General features: G+C 55.8%; 1 protein-coding gene across 3 annotated transcripts; it reads right to left on the bottom strand.

Annotated features, from left to right (window-relative positions):
* Window positions 1–1347: 1347 nt before the first annotated feature.
* SFTPB (surfactant protein B) lies at window positions 1348–10232 on the bottom strand. Of its 3 annotated transcripts, none has more exons than XM_049652077.1 (11): window positions 10130–10232; window positions 9677–9804; window positions 9283–9354; window positions 8768–8893; window positions 8032–8184; window positions 7692–7781; window positions 5076–5190; window positions 4758–4918; window positions 3788–3868; window positions 3167–3251; window positions 1348–3034 (listed from the first exon to the last, which is right to left on the bottom strand). In XM_049652077.1, exons 1-10 carry the CDS (start codon window positions 10191–10193, stop codon window positions 3189–3191), a joined length of 1053 nt encoding a protein of 350 aa, XP_049508034.1. In that variant the 5' UTR covers window positions 10194–10232; the 3' UTR covers window positions 1348–3034; window positions 3167–3188. The 3 variants fall into 3 exon arrangements, with proteins under 3 accessions (XP_049508034.1, XP_049508033.1, XP_049508035.1); XM_049652076.1 differs by having other exon boundaries at window positions 5076–5259; XM_049652078.1 differs by lacking the exon at window positions 10130–10232 and having other exon boundaries at window positions 5076–5259; window positions 9283–9419; window positions 9677–9743.
* Between the last annotated feature and the right edge of the window lie 266 nt (window positions 10233–10498).

The following is a 10498-nucleotide window of genomic DNA, read 5'->3' on the forward strand; positions in this document are numbered from 1 at the left end:
AGGACTTGTGTTCTCCTCATGCTGCACCCTGGAAAGTCCTCTCTGCTCTTAGGCCCCCACACCTCCTGGGGCTTCTCCTTTCCTACCCTGCTCTGGGGGTGCAGGATACTGGGTGTGTCTTAGGGACCCTCTGAGTCTCAGCTGTAGCCACTTCCTGCAGTTCTCTCCTTCCACCGGCTGCTCGATTCCTGACCTCCTGTTGAATGAAGCCTCCTCTTCCATTATCAGGAGCTCGTTCCCACACTGGCTTCAGTGGTAAATTATTTTGTTTATTTTTTAAACTGTTTATTTATTTATTTTGAGAGACAGAGAGAGAGGGGAAGGGGCAGAGAGAGAATCCCAAGCAGGCTCCGCACTGTCAGCACAAAGCCCAATGGGGGGCTCAAACCCTCGAGCTGTGAGATCATGACCTGAGCCGAAGTCAGACACTTAATCACCTGAGCCACCTAGATGCCCCTTTGGTGGTAAATTATCAATGCCTCACCTCCTTCATGCTTTGTCTCACCGTCTTCACAGCCAAGTTTTTAAAAAATTTGAAACTCTCTTCTCTTTAGAAGAGAGTCTTAGTCTTGTAATTGAAATAATGGCTTCCAAGACAATAGACTGCTGTAGTTTTACAAAAATCCTCTTAAAAGTTCAAATCCAAAGGCCAAGGATTTGTGTACAACATCCTTACCCCAAGAGCACATTGTATAGAAAGCTTTTCCCTGGAGCTTGAATGGCACAGATGTGGGGAAAATGGATTAAAAATGTGCTGTCTATAGCTCAGTGTCAAAGTATACATCCTGCTCTAGTCCTTTTCTGGGATTGGTAGGATTGTGGGTGATTTCCACTCCTTTCTGAGTTTTCGATACTAAACATGTATTTCTTTCATAACAGGACACATGACAAAAGTTCTTTTATAAATAAAGAGGCACTTCCAGGCACCTAGATATTTAATGGTAAAGGTTTATTCAGTTTTTTGTTTTGGTGTGTATTTTGAGTTTTTGGTACCCTAACCACCTCATCTCATCACAGTGAGTGGACTCTTTGGGAGAAGGGGTGGGGGCAGGCTGGAAGCCATTACAGGATGCACTGTGGGCATCTACACTGTGAAGGAGGAGAATGACTAGGTACCCTCGGGGGGGGGGGGGGCATCTTAAACAACTTTTTCCTTTTAGTATGAAGCAATAGATGTTATTAGAATTGTTACAGGTATTGTAGTACAGAGGAACCGATTTTTAGCACGTGCCCCAACTGAGCTTTGAGGGGAGAAATCCTAGCAGAAATGGAGTCATGCTGGAATTTCAATCAAAAGTTGGAAGCTCACTTTACAAAAAGATAAAAAGAAAACCCCTTTTTACATCTTAAAGTGACAGCTCTTAAGCTGCAGAACATTTCAAATAATGAAAGTTTCTCCAGTCAGCTTTACACCATGCTTGAGCCCTGCGACCTGATTTTTAAAAAAAAGTTTGACTTCATCTATCCATCTTTTATGGTACTTTATGTTCCCATTTTTTTTTTTATTCTTCTGAATTTGAACTTTGTGAAAGTATTAGCAAAATAATTGTAAAAGCCAGTATCTTGCACACGTGGAGATCAAGTGAGGCAGGCCCCAGTTTCTACCCCGTTGTCGTCTGGGAGCCAGGGAGGGACTGTGTGGCTGATGGGTTCCCCTGGACCCAGCTCCTGGGTGTTGTAGGAACTGGACTGGCTCCAGCGCAGTGTGAAGTCTGGCCGGAAGTTCCCAGGCCGGAGGCCCCCCCTTGCAGACCTCTTTCAGCAGATGCTGCCTTGGCTGTACCTCACACCCAGAGAGGATGGAAGTCGCACTGGCTTGGGCTGTGGCTAGAGACAGGACAGGTAAGACTGACACAGGACTGAGGTTACAAGCTGCAGGTTTGTGGTGCACCAGCTTAACGTCTTTCTGAGGAAAGGAGGTGGGGAAGGTGACTGTGGGAGTGAAGGGTGTTTCTCAGTGTGGGCAGGCGGCAGGGAGCCTGAGGAGGAGCCTTGTCACATGCAAGAACCCAAGAATCCTAGAGACCACCTTATTCGATCCTCCTTTGCCTCTGAGGAGAATGAGAGGCAGGGAGGGGGCAACATATCTTGGCTGGGGATTCATGGCCAGTTGATGGCAGAGTTGGGATCAGAGCTCAGGTCCTCTGTGTCAGTCCGTTGCTTTTCCTGTTTCAACAGGCTGGAAGACCCAGCTCTTCCTGGTCCCGGAAGCCCTGGTTGCTGGGGAGAGGACACTGCCCTGGTCCCCTGGGCAGCTCCCCGGCCCTCAGGGTTCCCCTCAGCTGTCATTAGGATGGAGGGAAACATTAATCTGGTCCCTGTGGGATAGGTCTGAGTTGGGGCAGACGCTCCCTCCCCTACAGGGGCTTGTGATTCAGGAGCAGGAAGAGTCGGAACCTGGGGCTTGAGCTCCAGGAGGGCACGGGGTTCATTGTTTTATTCCCATCTGTAGATCTTGTGCCTAGAATGTGGCCTGGCCAAAGGCACCCACGTTTTTTTAAAAAAATGAGTGAACAAATGGATAAATGGCTGTCATGTTAGGGGCTGGCTCTGAGCATATTGGCAAAGTGGGCCAGGTTTGTTCTCAGTGACACTTCAAGCCCATGGTTGCTATGTCTGTCGCTCTCAGGTTCATTTCCCTGTCCTGGGGCACCTGGTCACAGAGGCTGCATCTGACTCGCCCCTCACGCTCCAAGGTGCTACCTCTGACTTGGACAATGATAGGGAGAGAGAAGTGCGTCTCTGGAAGGCGGGATCCGATGATGGTGGGGCTCCTGGCGTCGGAGGAGACGACATTTTTGTGCAGCAAAGTCTGATTTCCCCTGAACCTCAGGAAAGGTTTGGCTTGGTACATCAAATACAGAGCATCAGTGGGTGCAGAGGGTGGCTGCAGCTCCCCTTGAGGGCCTGGGACAGGTCAGGGGAGGTGGGAGCTGGGCCTGGCACCAGCGGCAAGGATTCTGAGGAGAGGGTGTGAGAGAGGCCATTCTTGAAGTGGTGTTGTCAGCGACCCTCAGGAGCCTTGAGCTGTGGCCTGTGAGGAGGAGCATAGGGCAACCAGCAGCACTGGGCACCTCTTCCTGCTTGGGGAGCAGGGGGCTCCCTGTCCCGATGGGTGCAGGACCCACCCACCTCTTCCTCCCTCAGCTAGAAAGCCCGGACTCACCTGGCATGGCTTTGAGTTCTCATCAGAAGTGAGGAATGTGGATGCACTGGAGAGGACTGGACATGGTCCCACACGCCCCCAGGACCTGCCACAGGGACAGCATGAGGGCCTGAGGCCTGTTCCCCATTCCCAGTTCCGAGGGGGACAGGAAGCTCCAGCTGGAAGGGGCAGCTTGCCACCTGCCACCTGGTGGGTGCTGTTGGTGTGAGACCTCTTGAGCCATTCCTGAGCTATGGGCCTTCTGGGTTTAGGGCCTACAGAGGTAGGGTGCTTGCCCCAGAACACTCACTTCGCACCCCCTGCCGAGCACACACTGCTCAGTGAACAACCCCCGTCCCCAAATGTGTATCAGACCACACTCCTTAAAGCTGCCCTTCCCATATGTCTCCTTTTCTGTTTTGTGGCTTTTTCTTGACCCATCCGAGACTATCTTTTCTGTGTTAAAACAGCATGGGGGGACCTCCCAGTCCTGGGCCTGCCCCCCTGGGGTTGCCCTGGGCCCGCCCTCCTGGGGTTGCCCTGGGCCCAGAGGAGCAGGGCCTCTGAAGATCATGGACGAGAGAGGGTGGGGGCTCTGGGATCTGAGGAAAGTGCCAGCACCAGCTGGGAGGGTGAGCATACCTGGCAGGTGGTGTGGGCATCCCCACCCCTGGACACTAGGGTCTGCAGCTGGGGCATGTGCTGCTCCACAAATTGTTCACACTGAGGAAGGGGACAGAAACAGGCGTGGGGTAGAACCGGGCCCATTGCAAGACTCTCCCACCTAACCGTCCTGGCCTCTCCCCTTATCTGGATCTCCCCAGGGCTCCCTCCTGACCCAGTGGAGATCCAGCCATCGGCCTCCACTGAGCAGCTCTGGCTGTGAACGAGCCGGCATGGGCTGAAATGGAGGGTTTCTGTTGGGAAAGCCAGAGACACTGGAGATGAGGGCTTTGAAACTCAGGCACAGGGGCTGACCTGTGCCACCAACTCCCCATCCCCCCCCCCCCCAATTTAAAGCTCTTCTGGTCTTGGCAGCCTGATGTTGGTGGGCGGTGGGGAGCCCTAAACATCACTGAGCAGGGCGGTACCATACAGAAACCTGCCTCCTGAGAAGGTAGTCATTAGGCTTCCCTCAGGGTTTTACTTTGTGAAGGGAATTTACTGTATGGACTCTGAGTCCTGGACTCTGGGACCTTCAAGCCCAGCCCTCTCCATAGGTGGGTTTGTCCCCAGTGAGTTACACTGAGAGGAGGGATGGGGCGAAGACAGGACGGGGGCCCTGGAGAGAAGGCCAGGCCCCCTTCTGCTCCAGTGGGCCCTGGTGTTATTCAGCTCCTCATAGATAACTGGGCCTCATTCTTTGCCCAGGAGGGAGGCCTGCAGGTCCTCTGGAGCCCGAGCCCTTCGTCCAGAGGCAACTTGTGACCTTAGCAGGTTTTGCCCTGAGTTATTGTTCCGTGTTTTTTTGGTCCCTGGCCTGTCCGGCTGAGCTCCCCAAGGGCAGTGGTCAGACCACTCTGTGTGTCTCTGACTGGGAAGACTTTCCTGGGCTCAACCGCTACTGTGGGCAGGCCCAGGGTCCCAAGTCCCCCACGTGCCTGTCCCGCACCTTTTGCCTGTCCGGCCAGGAGCTGAGGCAGGCCTGGCGTATTGCCTGCAGCATGGCCGGCCCACTGCTGTTCCCTGCCTGGCTGGTTACAAACATGCAGAGGTGGCACGTGGACTCTTCAGGTAGCCATTCTCCGGGCAGGGACTCCAGAGCTGTGAGGACTAGAGAGGACACAGTGAAGACTGCTCCGCAGAGGTACTCAGTTCCTGTCCTGCTTGGTGCAGTGTGGGGGGACTGGGGAGGGGGAGGGTAGTGCAAGGCCAGGGGCAGGGGAAGAGAAGAGTGGGCAGTGGGAGGGGGCTGAGGCAGCAGGCTCACCTGGGCCAGCACCGTCCTCGTTGGAGCAGCGGAGGACGAGGCCACAGACCAGCTGGGGCAGCACGCGGCCCAGCAGTGCGTCCAGCAGGAGGACGGTGTAGCGCTCGGCCAGGCACTGGCAGATGCCCCCCACCACCAGGGGTACAATGTGACACACCTGGCCCACGGTCATGGCCAGCACACCCTGGGGTGGGGGCAGAGAGAGGGCGGGGTGGGACCTTCCTTGGCAGGATCTACTCCATGCCCAGCGCTAGTGGTTCTACCCTGTTCTCAGACAGGTGAGCATCACCAAGGCCATATGGTGGCCCGGGGCATAGGTGCAATCAGACCTGTATCTTCTCCCTGCAGACCCAGGGCTTGCTATGTTTCCCTGAAGGTGGATTAGCTCTCATTTGTGGCTTCTGGAGCCAGCATGTCCCTGGTTTCAGGAGCCCCTGGGGGAAGCAAGGAGTTTCCCCAGCCCATGCTGATCCCAAACTCAGCCTCCTAGCTGAAGGGCAAGGAGAGAGGCAGAGGTGATGAGCACTCTGGCTCATTCGCTCATCCTTTATTCATTCAATCAATACGCGTAAAGAAGCTGGATGCCACAGACTGGCCTTGGGTCTACCCCTGCTCACGGTCCCACTGCCCCCATTGCTGGGAAGGTGGAGTTGGGAGCGGGACACAGTGAACTGCACATCTCTGGGGTGTCCTACCTTCCGAAGGGATACATTTCACCAAATACTCGCATCTGCTTGTGTCAGAATCCACACTTGGCTCAACCTCCCCACTTTAGTGACAGAGGAGTGGTCCTGCTCTATCAAAGGCCAGCCTGTCGCGCACTGGACACCTGCCCCTACCTTCTCAAGTACTTCACCCCTATGTTACGCTCTCCCCCCACCTCACTGCTTCTCCCACCTGCTGGCCAGTCTCATCGGCACACAAACATGACTCACTTGTCTCTGCCTCCCTTCCCGGAGAAGCTTCTTGAAGGAATTGTGGATATTTGCCATTCTACTTCTTGTCCTCCCTTCTCCCTGGGGCCCACTCCATTCGGGCCTCTGTCCCCATCACACTGGTCGTGCCTGCCTCCACCTCACAGCAGCTCTCAGCCCCTCCTTCTTGAAATGCTTCCTTCTCTCTCTGGTTCTATGACATCACGCCATACTGTGCCCTCCCCTCCCCTGCTGCTCCTTCCTGGCTGTTGCTTATGCTTTGGTGCTGGCATTTCCCCTTGCTGAACCAGGCCTTCTCCTCCACCCTGTCCACACCATGTCCCTGGATGTCCCTACTCTTTCCCTCAGATTTAAATCTTGTCCACAGCCAGCAACTCTCAGATGGATGTCTCTGGACCTAAGCTTTTCCCTGAGGCTTGGGGGTATTCAGCTACCTGCTTAACATCTCCTTTTGTAGGGCACAGAGGCGTCTTGGACTTCATGGCTAAGGAGCGCTTTAGTTTTCTGGTCAAGCCTGTATATTCTCAAGTTTATGCATCTCAACTGGTGGCATCACCAAAGAGCCCGTTCCTCAAGGCAGTTGTCCATCCTAGATCCTCACTCCCAGGCCCCTCCCGTCACCCAGTCCCAGTGAGCCCGCCTTCTCTCACCGTGGCGACTGCAATCATCTCCTTAATGTTCTCCTTTCATTCTTGCCTCCCACCTGCCCAATCCACTCTTCAAACTGTAGGAGAGCCATCTTTCTAAAGCGCGAATCAGATCACGGTATCCCCCTGCTTGAAATCCTTCCAGAGCTGCAGATTGCATTCACAACAAAAGCCAGTGTTTCCTAACTTGGCTTAGATATTTCCGCATGGCCCAGCAGTGCCTGCCCCTCTGTCCCCTTCTCCGACTGCTCTGCTGGGGCCCACCTGCCATGGCCACACTGGCTCTCTGTTCCTCAGGCTTGCCATGCCTGTTCTTGACCGTGACCCTTCGTCTGCCAGGGCCTTGTCCTCTTAATCCCCACCTCCCCAGAAACTCTCCCTGACCAACCAGCTCAGCCCCTCTCGTCATCGGTTTTGATTCTCTGCTCTGAACCTAACTGCAAAAACCCTTTCCCCCCACAGTGCCAACTTGGGAAAGTGGGGACCTTGTCCGCTGCTGTGAGCCCTCAGTGCCAGGAGGACTGCAAGCTGCCATCTGGGAAGAGCTCAGGGGGCAGGGCCTCGCTACCTTGTACCCTATTCCAAGGCAGGGCAGCCCTGGGCCGAGGAGACCCTGGGTGATGGTCACTACAGGTCTGGGAGACTCCCAAGTTTGGCGCGGGTAGGGATGGGGAATGCACCTGCAGAAATTCTCCTTTTGACAAATTAAAGCACCTTTCCTACGGAGACAACTGGGATTCTTTGCTATCAGATGATGAGCTGCTGGAGGACAGGACCTGGGTCATTTTCATTTTTGTTCAAAGTAGGGACAATGCCTGGCATAGACGGGGGGCTTTACAATTGTTGAGTGAACCCTAGGCCCCGGCAGCCCCCGGGTCCTGAGCCTGAGCTCCGGGGTCCCTTGTGAGGGGGCAATGCTCCGATGTCTCCCCCCTGCCTACTTCTCTTGATGGGTGTGAGGAGGAGTGGGGGAGGGTGGAGCTGTGGAAGGGCCTGCAGAGCAGAGCAGCTCCGAGTATTCCTGGATGCCTCACCTTGGGAATCATGGCTTGGATTCGCTTGATCAGCATCCTGCAGAGCCAGCAGAAGGGGAGGGGGATGGGGAACCGCTGCTCCATGAGGTCCTTGGGGAGAGAATCGCCTCCAGGTGAGGCCTGCTGGGCTGGACACTGGGAGAAGGCATTCTCCGGGCTCCGCCTCCCCCCCGCCCTCCTCCTTTCCCCTTCCTGCTTTAGGCCCTGCTTAGAGCGTCTTTTCCCTTTCTGGCTCTGCCCTTCCCAGAGCAAACACTTATGGGCCTTGGCTGTGGCCCCAGCTCTCTGGATTCCCATCTGTCTGGTATGAGGGGCCAGCAGTGCAGGGGGCCTCCCTCACCTGTGTATGAGGCCCAGGCCTCACCTGGAGGGCTCTGGGCAGCACGGGGAGGGTCAGCTTGTCCAGCAGGGGGTCTGACAGCTCCGGCTCTTGCCCTGGCTCTGGACGCTCAGGTCTGCACAGGCCCAGGTACTTGCAGATGACCTTTGGGTTCTAGGGCACAATGCAGGGTGAGGGAGGGAGCCCACTTCCGCCCAGCCTGGCTCAAGGACTTGTACTAAGACCACTGGCTTTGAGCCTGGAGTGGAGGCCAGCAGGCTGGTTGGGAGCTGTGGCTTAGGGTTCTGTGGCAAGGGTGGGGGAGCTCAAAGGCAGAGGTGGGACTGTGTGGAGTGTTTGGGCAGGTGTCCGGGAACGTGTGTGAATGAGCACGAGGGTATATGTTTGTGAGAATGGATGAGTGCAAGCATGGGTGTGAGAGTGTGTTTGTATGTATGAGTGATGGTGTGGGTTCTACGTGAGACTGAGTGTGTAGTATGAGTGTGTGTGAAGGGTGTGAGGGTGTGTGGTGGGTCTTTATAAGCCCACCGTGCAGGCCCACTCTGTATGGTATAGCGGAGCAGGTAGGGCTGTGATCTGGGGCACCTGGCTGAGGACCACTGCATTTCCTGGAAAGGCCATGGGTGGAACGTGGGGGCGGGGGGGCTGGGGTGTTGTATGTGTGGGTAACTCGGCATGAGTGGGCATGGGGGCTGTGCAAGGAGGCAGGTTGGAGGTGAGGTTGCTGGGCTCTCACAATCTGGTTCTGGAAATAGTCGATGACCACTGGGAAGTAGGTGTCGAGCATGTGATGGCACTGGGGCACGAGCAGCTTCAAGGGGAGAACGTCACACTCACGCTCCAAGAATTTCCGTATCGAGTCCTGGGAGGCAGTGGGAGGCCGACAAGGTTGGAGAAGGGACAGTCAGGCTGGCCTCTCTGAGATCTGTCCCCACCCGAGTCCTTGGATGCAGGACCACCACCAGGCGGACTGGCCACCCTCTCCCAGGGCTCTAGAGTTCAGAGAGTGCCAAGGAATTAAGTAGTTGGATATAGGGAGGGCTCTTCCCCCTTAGGAAAGACGATTTCTGGCTGTGCTGCTGAGCTCACTCCCGGGGCCCTCTCCTGGCCAGGAGGATCCTGGAGTCCCCAGGCAGACCTGAGCCTCACTTTTGGCCTGGAAATGGCTCCTATAGGGGGCTAACCTCTGTGCCCTGCTCTGTCCCCCAGCTGTTGGCCCATAAGCTTCATCCAGGATTTGGGCCTCATCACCTGTAAAATGGCCTCCTTGGTCATCTTGGTGAGGATGCGGACGATGTCCTCGCATTCCTGGCACAGGTCATCCTGGGGAGGGGGCCCCAGGTGGGGCACTTGAGTGGGGGGCATGCCCCCAGCTCAGGTGTGTTAGGCTAACAGAGCAGGTAGAGGCTGACAGGACACTCTAAGGCACAGGCAACTGCCTCCCATCTTATCCCATCCCATCCCATCCCATTCATCCCATCCTATCCATCCCATCTTATCCCATCCCATCCCATCCTATCCATCCCATCCCATCCATCCTATTCCTCCCCTAGTGGGGCTTGAATCCCCACAAGTCCATCCAGAGGTTACCCAACACCCTTTATACCAGACTTCCAGTCTCGGTGCATCCATGGGTGGTACTCACAGCTCTTACGTAACCCCAGACTTCCTGTAGGCAGTGGCCCAGCGCTCTACACTGCAAGGCTTGCTCCAGGCTTTGGCACCAGAACTCAGGGCCCCGGGCACAAGTCAGAGATGAGGCGGTCCGGTCAGCTGCAGTTTGGGGCCAGAGAAACCTTGGAATTTAGGCCACATCTGTCACTCTGACTTCACCCAATCTCCAAATCCAATTTACTGGAAGCAGTTGGCCATTAAACACGGTGAAGTCAGATAGCTCTGCTTTCCTGCTCTAGCGCCCACCAGCTGTGGAACCTTGGACAAGTCCTGGAGCCTCTCTGAGCTCATCTTGAAATGGGGCTATTGTACAAAGTAGGGATATGCCTGGTTCAGAGCCAGAGCTCAGTAAGCATGGAGATGCCCAGGATGTCTCACCTGGCCCCAGGTGAGAGGGAGGTGAGGAGAGGCTGGGGAGACTCACCAGCGCCTGGGCCACAGAGTGTGGAGAGCAGCAGCAGCCACGGCAGCAGGTGTGACTTGGCCATGTCACCTCCACAGCCTGGATACCCTGCTTGGGCGGGGGCCCTTATAATAGGCGGGGGGGGGGGGGGGCGGGGGTGTGGCGGGGGGGGGGTGTGGGGGCAGGGCTCTGTGGGAGCAGCAGGGACCTCAGTGTTTGCCTTTGCCCTGGAGAGCCCTCCAGGTGCTTTGATCCCTGCCTCTTCTGAGCAGTGACACTCCTGCCAGCCACCATCTCTCCACTACCGACTCCTGCTTGATGCCCAGTTCCCGCTCTTCTGTCCTCCTGCCCTGAGTCCCATGAGCCTGGACTACTGGCGGCTTCTGAGTG

This window comes from Panthera uncia (genome assembly GCF_023721935.1).
Source record: "Panthera uncia isolate 11264 chromosome A3 unlocalized genomic scaffold, Puncia_PCG_1.0 HiC_scaffold_12, whole genome shotgun sequence".
NCBI lineage: Eukaryota > Metazoa > Chordata > Mammalia > Carnivora > Felidae > Panthera > Panthera uncia.

Coding starts and splice junctions, on each gene's coding strand:
- SFTPB (XM_049652076.1), bottom strand. CDS start 10,193: ATGGCCAAGTCACACCTGCTGCCGTGGCTGCTGCTGCTCTCCACACTC. Junction 9,805..10,129: donor ACTCTGTGGCCCAGGCGCTG/GTGAGTCTCCCC, acceptor CCCAAACTGCAG/CTGACCGGACCGCCTCATCT. Junction 5,260..7,691: donor TCCAAGCCATGATTCCCAAG/GTGAGGCATCCA, acceptor CCCCCACCCCAG/GGTGTGCTGGCCATGACCGT.